Raw genomic sequence first — 19,162 nt, forward strand, 5'->3', positions numbered from 1 at the left:
ACAATATTCACTCGGTGCGAGGTCGGGAGAATAAGGTTCATGGGGAAATATTTCATATAGCCACATTGTTTTGCTTCCAGAACAGCAGACTGAGATGAGTGCACGGCTGCATTATCAGCGAGATGACGGACACCTTTGCAGAGCATATATCACGTGGTTTTTGCTTCACAGCATGTAGTAACGTGCACGTAATAGTGTGCAGTAATATTTGCTGTTGATAGTCAAACCTTTATTGAGGTTGTCTGTCACGATTACTCCACGACAATCCCAGAACATCGACAACATGTCCTTACCTTGTCATGACCTGACAACAGACATTCGCACCAATTGACATTTTTAGGCGGAGGAGAATCATAGTGTCATATCTTAAGTCTCTGAATCATAGATGTAGATCCAACATTCGTCCATAGTTACCAAACTACTAAGCGAGTCATCTTCGTCGTGCTCCAAAAGAGTTAACATCTGCCTTGACAGGTCGCATCGTGTTTGCTGTGAAAAGAAGTTAGCTGTCGAGCTGCCCAACGTGCAGTCATCTTAGACTTATGCAGTTTGTCGTGAATTATATTCCACACGCTACCGTAGCTTAAACATGCTTCTTGCATTTTCGTTTGAATGGTGACTCGTCGATCTTGCAGAATGAAAACTTTCACTTTCTTCACTGTGGCCGCACCATCAGTGAAAGAGGGTCGTACAACTCTAGGCTCCTCACTGAGAGATATGTGACCACTTTAGATATTTAGTTTCCACCTCACAAGAGCGGCATATGATATACAATCATCACCATAGACAGTCTTCATTTCATGATAAACTTTGCCGGGCGTTACAGCCATTAAAATGTCGAAACTTTAGATCACTGCGAGCCTCAGGGCTCATCCATCCTCCTGGACACTAACTTCTACCACCACATGCAAAAAAAAAAAAAAGTAAAAGACATGTTAGCACGGTAATTACGCTATTAGGTACACAGACCTCAACAATTATCCTGGCGAAAATACATTCACGTAGCTCTAATAATTACACCAAATGATAAAAGCTTGTTGATACCCCTCGCGTAGGACCTATACTATTTGGATTTGGAGCGCACTTTGCAAATACCAGAAATAATATATATTTTTTTGGTGTAGTCAGTACGTTTACCCGCCACAGTAGTTCAGCGGCTATGGCGCTGCTTTGTCGAACTCGAGGTCGCGGGGTCGATCCCAGCCGGGGCGGCCGCATTCCGATGGAGGCGGAATGCAATGACACTTTTGTTACATGCATTGAGTGGACGTTAAAGAAGCCCGGGTGGTCAAAACTGATCCAGAGTTCCCGCCACTACGGCTTTGCTCATAATCAGATCGCGGTTTTGGCACGTAAAACCCCAGAAAAAAAAATGATATATATTGCCACCAGCAGTAGTGGGTACAGTGCTAAGAGGCAGGCACGGACAAGAAGAGGTGCGCGTGCTACTCCGCCCGCTCGATAGCCCGGTCCCAGCGCCATGTTTTTCAGGAGCCTGCTACCCTCAATAAACGTCGCGCCGTCAGTTCTCTCTCAAGGCACGTGACAATATATATATATATATAGTGAGACAACGGTTAGGTCGCAAGTTTCTTCTTTATTGTGCCGAGCCAAAGCTCCACAACGGTGGTCTCAAGTCGTGATGATGAGTATGTACAGATGAGAAGATGAAGCGTAAGTATTATGCTCACAATATTTATATATGTATGTAATTTCATCTTAAGAGTACCAGGTGTTCTTGCGGCTATCTCCATAGTGTGCAAATATTGTATAAGAGAGTGTGCGTGGGACATATGTTAGTCTCTTGTTTCAGAAACTTTGGCCAGACGTACGTGCTTTGGTATTGTGCACGGCTTAGCTATATTTGTACCTTCAACTTTCACGGTACTGGGCTATAAGTTAGAGCCATCAGTGAAAGATTGAACAATGGCTGTTTGATCAAATATTATGCCTGTTATGACCAAAAACTTTTCATGTGTGTGCTTTAGGCAAGCTGAACATTGTGATCCGTATCACAGGCGAGGAACCTAAACGCGAACAGGGAAAAAAAAAAAAACAGTTATGGCAGATCCCATTAGGCCATAGATGAAGCAGCGCGTTATACGTTACGGATCAGCGCGTCTAGCCATGACGGGTTTCTCGTCCTCACTGATGTTTGTCAAAGCTCATGTGTCGACAGCGCTATCATAACAGAGCCTTGCTTTTCGCGCCCTTGCCTTGTAGCATGTACGAACCCAGCACGAATCCCACCTTCGGTCTGTGCTACTGCATCTTCTGCTCAAACTACAACGCCTCGAAGATCTCCTATCAAGCAAGCAACTTGCCTGTCGACGGTGAGTAAAACCTGCCTTGACGATACGTCATCGTTACGGCTGCACAGTTGGAGAAGGAAATGACTAGTCTAAAAAAAAAAAATTACAGACAAGGTGTCTCATGGCTGGTGTTTGCTGCCGATGCTCATTGCAACGTAGCGCTACAATCGAAGGAGCCTCCCTCATTTCCTCTCTTTCCTACAGCAAAGATCGTGTCCTACTGAACAATGAAAGGGGCAAAGGGCCCTGAAGGTATTGTATACGCATAACAAACTTTTGAGTGAGAAAGCGCCTGCTGCACGAATAAACAAGAAACCAACACGGCCGACTGAAAACATCCGTCCGTGAGCAAACTTGTAATAATCGCGCCGCTTACGTTGTTTGAAAGGTTAAGTAAGATATATCTCTCAAAACCGATCGATGAAAGGCTTGTGGGCTAAAGGTAGGTTCTTCAGACGGAAAATAGTTGCTGGTCAAGTGCAAGTTCTACCTCCTCGCCAACCACGGTTCCGCGCCTATTCAAGTAAGCGTAAGACGCTTAAATGCTAGCTATAATTACAGAACTGCTCAATAGACTTGAATTAAATTTGTTGTATTTAAGAAGAGAAGGCCTAATTCTTCCGAACGCAGCAAGCAGAATTTTTATTTCAAGCCTCCATTTTGTTTAAACAAAATTGTCGAAAATCGGTAAGCTAAAAAAAAAAAAATTAAAGCACAGAGTTTACAAATCTCTGCACCAAAGACAGGTATCGCAGTTCTGCAAACTGCATTTGTTAGAGTGGCTAAAGCGAACAAATCTGATATATAAGTTTACACTTTACTTGAAATCGTTACAATGCTCACGAGAGTTTTGCAAAATCCCTGCTCACGAACTAGTGATATACTTCAGAGCGGTGTACATAATACATCGATTTTGTCCGCTTTGGATGTTTCAATAGGTAAAATTTGCACAATTGTATCGTTTTTTTTATTACTGAGTTACAGATGTAAAGTTGAATGTTCACTTTTCTTAAATGTTACGATATTCAATATTTTCTGTTAAACTTTGATGGCCTAAATCGATAACCTACTCCCTACAGTCCATAGGTTTTAACGTGTACATTTAAATGCAACAAACCTCATAAAATTAGTGTAGTAGTTACCGACAGAAACGATTTCTCCGTTCCCATGTATTTGGATACGAGCTCCTGATGTAAAGCTTTTTTTAAGTGGCAAACAAATGCTTTGCAAAAGCCCTGGTAATTCCTCTGAAACAGAAAAAAGAAAGAAAGAAAAGAAAAGAGAATAAATAAACACTGACTCACTGACTGACTTGTGCCTTGAACTTTCACGGTACTGGGCTCTAAGTTAGAACCATTGTGAAAGAAAGAAAGAAAGAAAGAAAGAAAGAAAGAAAGAAAGAAAGAAAGAAAGAAAGAAAGAAAGAAAGAAACTATAGAGACAAGTTGCATCTTTGGTCACTATTACAAAGCGCACATTTGTCTGCTCTTGTCAATGAGTACATAATTCATGTGTACATAAGTGTAGCTTTTATCATCTGCATACTCGTGTGTACAGAAGTTCTTTTTGCAAATTGAGCGCGTATATATCCTCTTACGCTGTTGTTTTTACCCTTTGCGTTAATAAGTATCGCACTATACCTGCGTAAAAATCTTCACTGTGGTGAAAAGTATACGATTCCTTTTGATAAAATATGAACCGTGCTAACTACAATATTATTGTTCGAGTAGATGGTATAGCCAGACCCATTTCAACGTCTAATAGCGCGAAAAGACGAATTACAAGTTCGACAATAAGGCGACGCACACGAGCGCTAAACTTTCAACTTCACTTATTTTTACACACGTGCGATATATACAGAACAAATAGGGCGCACGAAAATAGAGAAAAGAAAATATGCGGCGGTTCAACGCACGCACATGGGGAAATCGGTTATAAGCAAAGCTTTAATGTTTAATAAAGTGTTGGCTGTTGTTGTTGTTGTCTCAACACATATTGTCTTCACTTCTTTGTAACTCAACGCTCCTCGCTGACACAAACAGTTTTATAATCGTACGCGCGTGATCCCAGCGTAATCAGCATTGCTCCATCTATGACTCCAGAAGCCACGCTCACGCATGCGTTCTTCATTTTCACATTTCCGTATGCATCCGCGATTATCGCATCAACTATGCGAAAGTACCATCGTAATGCAGCTGCACGCTCGGAGAACGGTACGCAGCGCGCGCTTTCGCACTAAGGGTGATCAAAAACAACTAGTTCACCAACAAGTCATAACGTCATTTTCGAGGCACCAACCCATCTCCAGTTACTCTATTTTCAAACAAAACATGCAATGAGGTCATGTACAAATGGTTGGGGGCCAGAGACCGCATTTTCTTAACTTTTGACTGGTTGCCCGGATGATCTCGTTTTGTTCTCGCAACGATGCCCGGATGTTCTAATTTAAGTGCACGGATAACGGCTCTGGCTTTTGGCTCAAGGTCCCTTAAAGGTCGCCGACAACGGGAGCTAAAAGCATTTCAAGCTTTAAAAAATTTCGCGGTTCTAAAAAAAAATTAAAAATGAACCATATATATATATATATATATATATATATATATTACGTATGAGAACGCGCCAAAGACATAACTGGCATCGAGAACAGAGGGCTGATGACGTGGAGCTGAAATGCCTTAAATTTCTTTCTACAGGCTTGACTCTGGTTCTGGACATCGAGAGGGACGAGTACCTGCGCTCCAGCAGCGAGATGGGTATGATCATAATGGTGCACAGACGCGGGGTAACCCCCGACCCCAACGAGGACGGCATGTACCTGTCTCCCTACATGACCACCTACATCGGCATCGAGATGGTGAGCCTTGTAGCCGTCGCGGTGATCGAGGCGCATCTATATAACGTGTAAAATAGCGGGGGGAAACGCTGCTGGAAAAGCCGAGGAAGTTTCTCGCTAAAGGAAAACCTATAGAAAACGCGCGTAATCGTAAATCTGCTTCAAATGGGAGAACATGAAGGCACGGGCAGGCAGAGTCACCGTTTCCCGCGTGTATCTCTGTTTTCGCGCTGCCTTGCATTATGCAATCAGCAGCTCGCAAATAAACACCGAGCTCGCCAGCACATCCGCCGAAGAACAAAGGACTGCGATAATTCAGGCTATCTGGCGGAGCGGTCACAGCCACACTCTGAATGTCAATAACGGTCGGTTGACGCCTGAAGTTTGTACTTCCAAACCCTCATTCAGTCCGCTTTTTTGTGAACTGCATGCCTTCTGGCAAAAACAAAGAAAAAAAATTAAATACCAAGGTCAGTCGTCTGAGGGATGAAAAAATACAGTCAATTCCTGACTCCCCCTTTATAACTTTGAATTCAGAAGCTCTCCAGCCTTATAATAATCTGCAGTTATGGTTTCGCGGACGCAGAGGATGATGGAGCGCCTTCCAGCCCCGTACAAAGACCGTTGCGTCACCATGTGGCCTGCCATGTGGCAGAAGTACGTCGCAACAGACCAGACTTATTTCCAGCAGGTCAGTATACCACGCTTTCGTTACTCTTATTGGGGACAAGCATAAATAACCACACCATGTGGTAGCTATTCGACAAGCGTGCAACGAAGGAAACATTGCTGCCGCTGTCAGCCGGTGGCTCAAATGGTGTAGGAGCCACATAAGAGCTTTATTATAGTGTTTATATTGAAGAAAAAAAAAACATACTGCCACGTTTCAGTGACGGTGAAGAACCAGACACAGTCAAAAGTGCGAGTTGAGAATCGAGGCCCGAATTCACAAAAACTTCTTACGCTAGACTTTTTCGTAAGAAAGAACTTTAGCCAATCCAAATGCCAGACATATCATTAGCGAAGGCGGCCGGCAGCCAATGGCAAAGCGAACTTACGAAAGAAAAGCTTTGTGAATCTGGCCCCAAAATATGTATTGGGCGACCTTACGCTCAGAAGGACAAACAACCCTCAAATCACAATGACAGCGGCGAGCACAGTCGCCGCGCGGCTGTCCAACTCATTCCTACGGATCGAGTGCGTCCGCTGTTTCTGCCTGTCTGGCTGTACAGCCGCAACGAAAACAAAAATATTAGCACGAGTTACCGATGACCCGAGCGGAGAAATCGCGACACTCTTGTTCCCGAGCACGCCGATAACGAGAGTGCCGGACACCCCAGCTTTTAACCATGGATCGGGCTGGTATACTCTCGTTACCGGCGTGCTCTGGAACAAGAACGCCGCGTGCCGCAATTTCCCTGCTGCGGTCGTCGCGGTCACTTGTGCCAATCTATTCCCGTTGCAGTTGCACATTCCAGAGTAATCGCTAAAGCGCTCGCGAGTGTTCGAGAATTCATGACACTATTTGCGAAGCGCGCACAGTTATTTTTTTTTTTTCATCTCCTTCTCTTATTCTGTGTGTACTTTTATTCTTTATATTTCTGTTTCCCCTTACCTATTCCCCAGTGCAGGGTAGCAAACTGGAGGTCTATCTACCGGTTAACCTTCCTGACTTTCGCATCTCATTTATCTGTCTCTCTTTTATCAGACACGCTTCATTGGCTGTGAAATTGGCGAAAACATTCGAGTAATTTTGGACGCTAAAGGCTCATTCACACTAGGCCAACATGACACCGATTTTGGTCTGCCGACTGTTGGCGACAGCAGTTTACAGGACGGAAAACGCTGTGGCCAATGGTTTAAAGGAAGGAAAACGCTGTCGTCAGCAGTCGGCAGGCCAAAATCGGTGTCGTGTCGGCCTAGTGTGAATGAGCCTTAAGTCTTGCACCGAGTCTTGCACCGAGTGACAAATTGATAACAGCGACAAACCGATGAAAACTAACACTGGCAAAAAGTAACACTACGAAGCGTGGAAATGCAGGCACCGCCGAAAATAGAAACGAAATGTAAACCAGCGAGGTGGTTCCCGGAAAAGGAACGCCATGTCCGTCCGCTTTAAAGAACAAGGAACAGGTGGTTCCGTTCTGAAAACATACGAGCCACTTCTTCAGTACATGATAAGGACATCGATTATTTCTTAACATTAAATTACATAATAGATGAATTACGAGAGTTTTTTTTTCTCCCTCTTCTTTTTACATACGCATCTGCGTAACGACAGATGTGGTTCGTATACCTCTTCGCTTAAATCTGCTGCGACGATCGATCGTTGTCGCTGACCGACTTTACCTCTTTCTTTCTAGATGTGCTTCTCGATATGCTCGCAAGTTCTCATCCGCAACAAATGTGGTTGCATGAGCGAGGAACTTCCACAGCTTCGCAATGTCACGGGCTCGTCCAACGTAATGTGCAGGAACGACGAGCAAAGTAAGCGGGCACGGCTTTAAGCGCCTCGTGGTGATCGGTGCTCAGTGTCTTGAGTAAAGGCACTGAGCATTATCTCAGAAGCAGCACGTCATCGAGTGTATACTCGCCGTAATTCGAGACAACTGTTCTGATAAAACGTTCTTAAACGAGCACAAACGAAAGATAAAACTTCGGCAACAAAGCGTTGTATCAGTAGAAAACGAAACGATCAGCTCTTAGCGTGCAAGCCCCTGGGTTTTGCTATACGATGCCTATCTGCTAGTGCGCCGAGCAGGGCCGGTATTTTGTAGCGTTGCCTTTAAAGTAATAATGCCTTTTCGCGCTTATCGCGCTTTGTCAGTGGTCAGAGCGACGGTCCGCTCGCGTTATCAACGTTGATAACACACACACACACACAAATCAGACTCAGGCAGGCTCAGACACACGGGCTTATAATGATTCATGATCACTACATGGATCACTAAGATACGCAGTGAGGGGCCTTACTCAGCTACCCTGGATACGCAGACTCAGATTTACTACATGGATCACTAATGGTATCTTCGACTGGTCGCCTCGGAGCGCTCTAGATCGCTCTCACGAGCAGCGTTGTCTTCGGCTGGTTGAAAGAGGGCGTGCGCTTTGCGTTCGGCTGGTTCTTTTCGATCGCTCTCCTCCCGCGTCGAGCGCTCTGAGGCGCTCCGCGCCCTGTCGTCGGAGCAGTCGCCGAGATGAGAGCGTTTCCAGCAACGTCATCACAGCACAGCGTCGCCGTTCTTGGCGACGGTCCACCGTAGCCTAGGCAACCGAGGCCACAGCATGCTGGCGGCTCAACGAACGGTCGTCCCACCGGCGCATCCACCGGTTTGGCTTTGGATAGGCGAAACATCGGACGTTAGCAGTAGTCACGTGGTTTCGCATCTGCCATTTCCTCCTCCGAGAGCGAGTCATACACGTTCGGCTTGCGCGCTTGTCCTCTACCTCTGAGTTCGGGGAACGCCGGATCTGCACGACTCTGCTTCGGGGGATGGATGCGACCAGTCGAAGATACCATAAGACACGCAGTGAGGGGCCTTACTCAGCTACCCTGGATACGCAGACTCAGATTTACTAGAGGTCACGTGAACTCAGCCTGACATGAAGTATGGTGGGCTCAAAGCCAATTGGAATCGCTTATGATTCAGGCTTACTTGAGCTCACCCAGAATCACACAAACTATATGATTCACCTGTATATACTCTGACCTATAAGTTATAACTGACACTCACCTCGGCTCACTCGGACTCACGACTGATCTGACGCATTTCGACTCACTTAGACTCCCGGGTGGCTCTGAGTGAGCCTGAGTGAGTGGACTCATGAGTTCGTGGACGTATGTCGCTACTGAAAATAACATGTTCAGCTGTAATTAAGAAAGCTGTATAGGACTAACATACTGAGCACAGCTGAGCGCATACGGATAGTGTCTTCAACGTGCAGTGCCTTTTGCGTCCAACTTCCGACATTCAGCGATTTCATTTCCCGGACGCTTCACTCATTAAACCAAAGCACCGCCACGTTAGAAGGAGAGATAGAGAATAAGGTTTAGTTATTGGAGAGGTTTGCCGCAGGAGCATGCATTTAGCCTCTACATGATCTGCAGTGCAATTGGCTCAACAGTGGAGCATCGGAGAAGGGGTCACCAGAAAATAGTACACAAGGATAAAGCGAAATGAGGAAATCACGCAGTTAGCTAACGCGTGAGTCACTGTCGGATGCACCACGTGCTTGGTTTTTTATAAGTGCACTTTTGCCAAACGATGAGCATGCGACTGCTACACGCACGCGATACAAGAACGAGCAGGCGCACGAAACTATGAGTACATGAGATGCACACATGCGATTTCCTGTGTATTATATAGGGCGCTTTCTATTTGGCTTCGCGAAAATTTTTAAGAACATCCTGTGGAAGATGGCATAATTATAACCTTAGAACTAAATTACTCGATAAGGCGGTTAGTACTTCCACGCGAACTCAAATGCGTAATTGAATTGTTAACTAAAGTGCACTATTTAAGTCAATTGCTAACTAATTTACAGCACATATTGCAATTTACGAATTGTAGCCAGTGAGCTTGCAAGGCATATCGACTTGGAACGAATTCTGAGAATGGCACCGGTTTCAGTATATGCGCCTTCATACTTGCAGTAAAAAATACACTGTTGTTCCACTTACTTTTTTTAAGAAGACGCCTTTTTATTTATGCATTGAAGCACAAATGTAACTGCCAGTATAAGCGTGTGAATAGTCGAAATTTTCGAATAACGAATCGAATAGGCACTATTCGTAAATGCTAACATTTTTCGAATACTTTTCGAGTATTTCTAAGCGTCAACCGCGCCCAAATAAACATAAGATTGGAGCAAGAGCATGGTAAATTTTACCCCCGCGGGCATAGTATAGACATAAAACATGAGTTTGTGTAGTGGAGCACGCTACGTCACTTTGGTAGCCATACTTTACAGGCTGTACATCGATCATTCGCACTCTCTGAAGAGCCCTGTAAATGCGAAGAAACTACTTGTTTGCTCCTGATGCTCCAGTGGTGCTTTTAATAAACAATGCTTCATAAAGTACTATCTAATTACAGGAACTTGCTAGCTTTGTGAATACTGGAATGTCAACATCGTTGTATATTAATTGTGATAACGGCTGTTCATTATTCGAAAACTATTAAAATATTCGTTATTCGATTCAATTCTATTTGCTTCTGGAACTATTCGATTCGGTCTCAAAAATCGCTATTCGCACACCCCTACTAACTGGTATGCCAGTTCATTTAGTCAGTTACTATGAAAATAATATCTCGAAACTGGCGTCATCTTGAAAATTCGTTCCTAGTGGATACGCCTTGCGCACTCACCGGCTATAATTCGTAAGTTGCAATATATACACTTAAGTAATTAATTTTAAAAATTTGTCGCAGTTTCACCTGAAAGGCGAAGCACCAATTGCGATAGCAAATTAGTAGAGAGCTATACGGAGTAAGGATAGTTGTTTTATCAGCTGTATAACCTTGGACATGCAGCAGCACCAGCAACGCGCAGAACTGTTGTCGACGCCGTCGGCGTGTTGCCCGCGTTCGCACCGAACGCGCGCGACGTTTTTATATAAATACGTATTTGGTGTCGCAGCTAAACGTCGCCTCCCCTCCCTCCCTCCCGTCCCCCCACAGCCTTTCGCGCGACGGAGATAGTTGCGTTTGCTCTCTATATATGGAAAGGAGGAAAGAGACGCTTAATTCTGCAGCCCTTCATGGAGAACGGCGCAGAACACGCGTTTGCTCTCCAACGTGCGTTCGCTCCCCGTGAAAGTGCGCGTCCCTCGCTCCCTTTCACTCGCACATACAGCGTCCGGAGCGCGGCGATGATTTCATCGCTGTTGACGTCATACGAAACCTCACGGCGACGGCAGAAATCTGCTTTGGAATGTCCATATAATTGCTATTGCAATAAAAATCACCGCCCCTTCCACTCCGTGAAGATGGTCGAACAGCGAAGCTGTGCATTCGCGGGCGCTTTGCTCCATCGTGCGAAGAGCGCGCGGCGCAAACACCTTAAGCCCCAACCAGACGTACGCGTTGGAAAGCGTCCGCACGCGCCGCGCTCACTCGGCGTCACGTCGCGTCCGATCGAGGAAGAGGGCGCGCACCCAAACGATGCACGAGTTGCCGCGCGCCCCTGCGCGTTTCGTCGCGGCTGCCATGTTCACCTACCAAACGCGCGGAACGACGAACACAAAGCACGCAGCTTGCCCGGGCTTGCCTGCACGCCGCGTGAAGAGTAGTTCCGGAAGTTACGCTGGTTCGCCGTGGTCACGTCATAGGCGTTCTGTGGTCACGTGAGGAGCGTCGCGCGGGCGACGCGGTGGCAGCTTCCGGCGCGGGCGTAAAAATTCTAGCAGTGGTAGGTGTCTACGCCGCAACGCCTCCACACGCGACGCAGTCTCCGCGCCTGACGCCGTACGCGCCCAGGCGCGATGCGGCGCGTGCGGACGCTTTCCAACGCGCGTACGTCTGGTTGGGGCTTTATACTGCTTATACTCCCGGGAAAGAAGCCGTCCGACGTGAGCACCAGCGAGAGCTTGCTCACGTCGTGAGGAACGCGCTAGGAACGCCGTCACCCGTGGGCGCCAACTTCTATACCCCGGCGCCTCTCCTCCTCCTCCCCGGTGCGCGCTCCGATTGGTCGGCTCCTCTTCTCCCGGCGAGCGAGTCACTTTACCTCTCCGACTCTGCTCCTGCGTGACGGCGGCCGTCATCGCCGGCGCCCGCTCGACTAAGAACAGCTCTGCTGTTAAAAGTTAATTATTGCAATTATGGTAATTCTTCGATAAATCATTTGGTTTCTAGTATAGATGACGCCAACCCCATTGAGTAATTTAGTGCAAGGGTTAGAATTATTATGCTATGTATTACAGGTAATTTTTTTAAAACTTGGTGCAGCTAAAAAAAAGGTCGCAGTTTCGCATGAAAGGCGAAGCATCGATTGCAACAGCAAATTAGTAGCTAGCTATACGAAGTAAGGATAGTAGTATTATCGGCCATATAAACTTGTATAACATTCGCTCACTAACTAAATTACCAATCATGGTGTCACGCGCGCACAAGGAAACATGAACACATCTCAGTCGATCACTGCGGAAGCTCGCTGTCAAAACGCTGGAGTGAGGAAGCGCGGTGGCAGCAGCGAGCGAATTGACCTTCGTGCTACCCCTCGCTTCAACGCAAACTAAACGGCGAAAACAAAGCGCACGGCGGACTCTGTACCCTTCGCAGGGCGCTTTCAAGATAGGGCCCGCGCGGCCGCGCCGTGCGCAGCAGCCGCCGGAGTTCTACCACCCATCGTGGGTAGAACAATCAGGAAGTTACCGATGCAAAATTACGGCCATTGCAATTGCAATGTAATCGTTCGCTTCTGCGTGTGTCTTTACAAAAGTATATTGACGTCGGTGCACCCTATGGTGCCAGAGATTATGCGATTGCAGAGCTCACAATAGATATTCGAAGGTGGACTGTCGCGGGGACCCTCCAGCGTCCTCTTTATGTACAGCATACGTATCAGCTTTCCGTCCTCCATGCATATCAGCGATCATTAAAGTAATGGATGTCCAATCTGCATATGTAACACGGCCGCATGGCAGCGCGTGTCATTGCGCTAAAAGACGAAAGAGGAAGAGGTCGAGAATTTGGGCAACCAAGTAAAGTGTAATTGGAAGTGTAAATAGACAAACAGGAGTCATCAGAAAGAAAGTGAGAGAAACAGAGACAGTGAATTGGATCCAAAGAACGGGCACAAGAAAGACCATGGAGATTTACAAGAATTAGGACAAAGAAATCAGAAGGAAAATTCTGTACGATAACACGAAAGCCTTGCTATTGAAGGCTCGAGCTGGTTGCCTAAGGACAAAAACATACCTGAGCAAATACTCGGAACAAGATGAGGCATATGCACGCTGCAGCGAAAATCCGGCGATGACTCAGCACATCCTAACAGAATGCGAAGGGATTCACCCAGTGAGACCCGTAGGTAACGTACACCTTCCAGAAGTGCTTCGATTTAAAGTGGACAGAGCCATCAACCGGTCAGCAGGCGAGCTAATCAATGGACGTTTAGAGTATTGGTAGAAAAAAAATCAGGCAAAAGATTGATATGCCCGGATTCGTTAAAGACGGATCCGGTAGCTGTACTAGGTATAGATAGAGAAGTTTTGATGAAGAGAAAGAAGATCAGGGAGGTATATACAAAAATGCTAGAATTAAAAGCATGCATGGCATGCCTGATTAACTCAAGCAGGCTAAGTGACTATTTGTCACCTCGCCGTTTCAGAGGGGATTGCAATAAATCATCATCATAATTTCTTCAAGATTTTTAAATATAAAGGAATAAAGGATACTAAATATCCAGATACGGACATTGCCAACGGATTAGCCGAATATGCAGCGTATTACATTAGCCTCCGTAGCCCAGTGTATTTCACACGTCACAATCGTTTTTGTATTTCTTTTCTTTGCCGTTTTTTTTTGTCTGCCTATCCCGACCATTGTTTGACTTAGGCAATCAATTCTGCATATGATTTCACCCATATCACCATATGAGTGGTCGCCAAGGGCCTGTGCACGCCTCTGTTGAGCGACACGTTGGTATCAGCACAGTTCTGCGATAAAAAGTGTCGAAGGGACCTGATAACGGTATTGCTGCGGGCTGCCTAGATCAGGTTGAAACCCAAGCCAATTCTCCCTTATTTCCACCGTTTACATGATATCTGATTTTCAGATATGGAGTGCTTGACTCTGTTCACCTATTTCTAAAAAATGTTCACAAAAAAGAAAAAGAAAAAACTACATTTATGCAACGCACTCTCATTAAGCAATCTTGTATTCGTTTCTCATTGCATTGAGCCATGATGCAGCATATTTATCACTCCTGGTCGGGGCCTTTTCATTTGTTCTTTTTTTTTCTTTTTTGACAGGTAGAATGTGCTCCGAAGAAATATTGGCAGACACGTCTTACAGAAGCCTCAAGAAATGCGACTGCCCTTTGAAGTGCAGGTGATTTCAGCCACTTCATTTCTCAGCACCTGTCGATTCTTTTCATTCAAGCGCTCTGGTTCCTCTTTTCTTTTTCGTTTTTTTTTATATTTTTCCTAGCCTTTTGTTTTCAGCGGCTCTAATGAATACTAAGGGGTTTTCAAAAATTATTTATTTATTTATTTATTTATTTATTTATTTATTTATTTATTTATTTATTTATTTATTTATTTATTTATTTATTTATTTATTTTGAGAACTTCGATGTGTGCAAGGTATACTTCGAGGCTCATTTTTAATTCTCACTTTTCTTATGCGATTAGCATTATTTTCCTACTTCAGCCGTTTTGGTCCGTCCGTCCGTCCGTCCATCTATCCTTCCACCCATATGTCCTCTTACGCCGACCTGGCGTGACCCACTGTTGTGTGCTAGCTTGGGCCATTATGCGTGTGCCCGCGGTCGAGATGTCATAGTGGTCGTTACATAGTCGTCATTCCAGCTTCTTGATGCGACTTTCCTCATGCAGTCGTCGACACGCGTTCCAGGCCGACCCAGAGGCCCAAGTTGTCTATACTAATAGCTTGAGTGATTAGCTATGTGCTCGTGATGCAGTCGTGGTCGCTGCATGGTCGTCGTCATACCGTCATCGTCATGACGTCGTGTCGTGCCACTGACGTCATTCCAGCTTCGTCAATCGGCTGTCGTCATACCATCGGCGTCACGCCATCGTCGCCATCCCATTCGTCTCGAAGTTGGGTGTGTTGCGTCATTGCTCGACTGTTAATCGCATTACCACCCACAGTCATCGTGAGATGAGTTCTGCCGTAATTAGTTTTTTTACCATTGCTCTGGTAAAAATGTATTTTGTTTATTTTCGCACTACACCGTCAATTCCAATTTAATATTGCCAGAGTCAGTGCTGTGCAAATGATTTCTGCAGCCTTTGAATTCTCTGCTCGCGAAACTTTCGTTATGGTAAGTGGTTATAGATTCCAGTTCTCGCGAGTGTTTATTATACTGGAACGTGGCTTTTGCCCACTTTGTAGCCAAGCGTACTTATTCGTGATTATAACGCACTGCTCAAGTCACCATTCTTCTCACCTTGGGCGTTTTCGACGCGTTATCACCTTTCCCTGCCGCCTTTCGCCATCAATAATGTGGAGTAGCCAACCAGGCTCCTAGTTGACCTTTATGCTTTTCTTCATTCTGTTTATTTCTTACAGCCAAGAAATTTACAAGACGTCCATATCAAGGACTGGGTGGACTCAGCGTCTCGTAAGTCTCTCTTTAAAAAGCGCTCAAAAGTGAAATATTCCGTAAAATGTGTTTGGTAAATTACACTTCTGAGCCACTAAAAACACTAGTATTGCCATGTGCGAATATTTTGTGAGCAGGTAAAGACGCAGTAACCAGATAGGAGTGGAGATGTCTTGTATTATATACCTGCGCCAGCCGCCCGTGACCTAATTCATTATGATAGCGTCTGTGCGGAACTAGTAAACAATTTGGCAATAAACAACGTTTACATTGCTTTCTACAGGAGCAAAAAAGAAACTAAACTTGGCAAATTTCTATAACTCTCTCCGCACATAAACAGCTGAAACACGCAAAAGTACTGTAAATTCCATGATGTCTCGCTGACTTACCGACCCCACGGTCTGTGCGCGATGTTAAGAAAGGAAAGCTTTCGTATTCCCTTTCTATGCTATAACACGTACGCTACCTTTTTCTGCCAAAGAAAGAAAACCAGCCCCCCCCCCCCTCCCACTCCCTCCCACGAAGAAAAAAAAAACACTCACCCAATCTAAATTGATTCAGTAACGCACGATATACGATCGTATTATGACACTATAATACACCCCACCCGACAGAGGTACACTGTTCCTGGAGCTGGAGAGTTGAAGTCATCAGTAGATGGTGGAACAAGGAATGTCCCTGGAGCCAACGTTTCGACAAGGGCACTTGTCTTAGTCGGGGTTGTCTCCAGGGACATCCTTTGTTAGACCACTCTTCTACACCTCGTGTAATTCAGTCTATTGCGATCTGAAGTTACGCGTCTAGACGACTCTTGAGCCTGCCCGGAGCTGGAAACTTGGCGTGGAAGCGTTAGTAGATCTTTGCAACTTCGAGAGAGATGGTGAAAGAACCGAGTAATTAGGGTCGTCTATACAAACAGGTCGCTGGGCACCGCGTGTACGCCATCAACCATGCGCCATTAATCTTAAGAAACGGCGGATACCTCGGCACATGCGGAAGGAAATACTAGGCCAATCACCCGGGACTTTTCCGTGGTCCCGTTGGAGTGTATTTCCCCTGTCGAGGAAATGGGGGCAAGCGATGTTTGTCGTGTGTTCCTTCGGCGTTCTCCGAACGAATTGCACTGACGAGTACCACGTTGTGCTCCAACTCCAACCGGTCACACGCACTGCAGTTGGCTCCGAAGTTCCGGTTAAGAAAATCGCGTTGAAACCTGGCCGTCCCACCGGGGAAGTTGGCGCTAGCGTTGCCGAGGCGTGCACCACCATTGTCGGGTTCCTGGAGGGCTAGACGACGCTGACGCTTGGCCGCAACATCGCGCTCCCTCAACTCGGGGTCCGCGGCTCTTCGCTGACGTTTCGCCTGGGTTTCGGAAGTCCTCACACTAGAATCGGCCCGTCGACGACGAGCCTTTTCCCGAGCGCGTTCATGCTGGACGGATTTCCATGAAATTTCTTCAAAAATTAATTTTGTCCGTTACGTAAAACAATGAATGGCTCATACCTCCTTCAGCAATGGCTCATACCCCCGTAAACGTGGCCTCCCCATTACGACGACAGAAGAGAAGTGAAATTCTACGCTGGAATGATTAGCGCCAACGCAGCTGCAGCTGTGGAAGCAGACGACGACGACGAACGCGGGAGCAGTGGCACGAGCGCGTGCCGAACACGAGCGCGCGCGCCGAGCACCTGTGCAGCTCTGAGAGCAGCTGGTTTATTTAGCGTTACATCGCCGGCGCAGGCTAGCGTATACAAGCTTCGCTTGAAAAGTGCTTTCGTACCGCCGCCTAATCGTCACCACCGCTTTGTTGTGGTACTATGCGAGGCTGAAAAATACTCTCGGTTACAAAAAATTGACAACACCGTAGTGCAGGCACATATAGGACATTTATTGTTCCTGTTTTGCAAGAATTTCAGCTAGGCTAAATACACGCAAGGAATATTTCCTCGATGGAGATGCTTTATGCCATCAGGTGGCACTCGCATTGGAACACTAGGTGAAATTTATTTACAATCATCAATACAGGCTAACTGAAAGTGTAAACAGACAAGGAGACATGAAAATAAAAAAATACAGAAAAAAGAGAAACAGAGATAGTAAATTGGATGCAAAGGATGGAAACAAAAAAGACTATGGCGATTTACATAAACGGGAAGAAAGAAATCAGGAAAATAGGAAGGAAAATCTGTATGATAACGCAAAATGGCAGTGCCTTGTTATTTGAGGCCCGAGCTGGTTGCCCGAGGACAAAAAAACGTACCGGAGCAAATATGCACCACAGGATGAGGCATCTGTGTCTGCAAAAAAAAAAAAAAAGAAAGCTTGGAAACTACTCAGCACATTGTAATGGAATGCCAAGATATTCACCCAGCGAGACCAGCACGCAGCGTCCATCTGCCAGAAGCGCTAGGATTAAACGCGGATGGAAGCATTAAGAGGTTTTAATGAAGAGACAAAAGATCGAGGAGAGATAGGCAAAACGGTAGACGGCAATAGATGTATACAAAACCTGATCAGCTCAAGCAGGCTATAGGTGACTATTTGTCGCCACCCAGTTTCGAAGGGTATGGCAATAAAATTCGTCATCCTTATCATCATCAGCAGCATCAGAGCGCCATCTCTCGTCGCATCTGCATAACGACGACACTGACTTCAGCACCGCATTTGAGCCATGCGATGAAGCCGAACGTCGGGAGACGCCAGATAAAATCGAGCATCCCCACAACTCACGGCGAATGCGATATGTTTATGAAAACCAACACTGCAATGATATGACGTTAATTTTCCTTTTCTTACTACATATATTTTTATATTGTTTCTGCTATGCAAAAAAGGAGTAGCAGTTACCATGCATTGTAACATCTCTTTCTATTACTTTCATTTAAAAAAAATGTCGTTGATCCCTCTTATATATATAGGAATCGGTATAGAACACGAAAGTGAAACGTGTCTTCACAGAAGTAGTGTAATGTTTATTGCACATTGATATATAATGTCTATTGGTGTTTTGTGGCTAAAGCGCCCTTAGGCGTTGATGCACCCACGCTGACGCCTGGTGGCACGTCTCCTCCATCACGACTACCAACGTCGATGATCATGAGCAACCGTCGTGCATATGGAAGCTGCACTACGCTGCACACGCTAGCACAACGCGAAAGACGAAGCACGTAACTGACACACTAATACAACGCGCAAGACAAAGCACGTAACTGAATCGTCACCGAGTCAAATCAGCGCGTACAGCGCGTCGTAATTGCAGCCTCCGCGATCAACTTCAGAAACATTTTCAGAGCTAATTGCGGAGGCCACGCTCCGCTGTGCTGAGTACGGTGAACGCCACCTAGGTGGCGTTGGTAGTGCTTCTTGATGCCAGCGTCCCTTCGAATGCTGGCATCGAGGCGTCGTAGTGCTGAGACCACCGAAGCGTTCACTGTCGGTGCGCGTTAGTGTCATAATGCAGTACTTCTCTTTTCTGCTCGTAGGCGGCGGCACCGCCCCGAGCAAGAGCGCGGGTACACGGAGGAGTGTTAGATATATAAGGCGCGTCTGTGTAGCTCTCTGCAAATGCGTTTGTGGCGCAATGGGTTAAACGCTCGGCGATCTATCGTCGCGGACCGAGAGGTCGTGTGTTCGATTTCCAAATTTTGCATGTTTGTGGAACTTTTTCTTCTGGTTTCTTTCTTTGTATTATGTTCGTGTACATTGTAAGCTGACGTATTTCCGT

At 46.0% G+C, this 19,162-nt stretch overlaps 1 protein-coding gene across 1 annotated transcript in view; it reads left to right on the forward strand.

Annotated features, from left to right (window-relative positions):
- Positions 1-19,162, forward strand: part of LOC119450302 (acid-sensing ion channel 1C-like) — a gene marked incomplete at its 5' end in the record, with an annotated part of 44,281 nt that overhangs the window by 18,108 nt on the left and 7,011 nt on the right. The window contains 6 exons of the mRNA XM_037713725.2: positions 2,224-2,333; positions 5,006-5,166; positions 5,732-5,836; positions 7,509-7,632; positions 14,123-14,201; positions 15,405-15,456. Of these exons, the coding sequence (XP_037569653.2) occupies positions 2,224-2,333; positions 5,006-5,166; positions 5,732-5,836; positions 7,509-7,632; positions 14,123-14,201; positions 15,405-15,456 (631 nt within the window). The remainder of the gene's footprint in view (positions 1-2,223; positions 2,334-5,005; positions 5,167-5,731; positions 5,837-7,508; positions 7,633-14,122; positions 14,202-15,404; positions 15,457-19,162) is intronic.

The sequence above is a fragment of the Dermacentor silvarum genome, chromosome 4, assembly GCF_013339745.2.
Source record: "Dermacentor silvarum isolate Dsil-2018 chromosome 4, BIME_Dsil_1.4, whole genome shotgun sequence".
NCBI classification, from domain to species: domain Eukaryota; kingdom Metazoa; phylum Arthropoda; class Arachnida; order Ixodida; family Ixodidae; genus Dermacentor; species Dermacentor silvarum.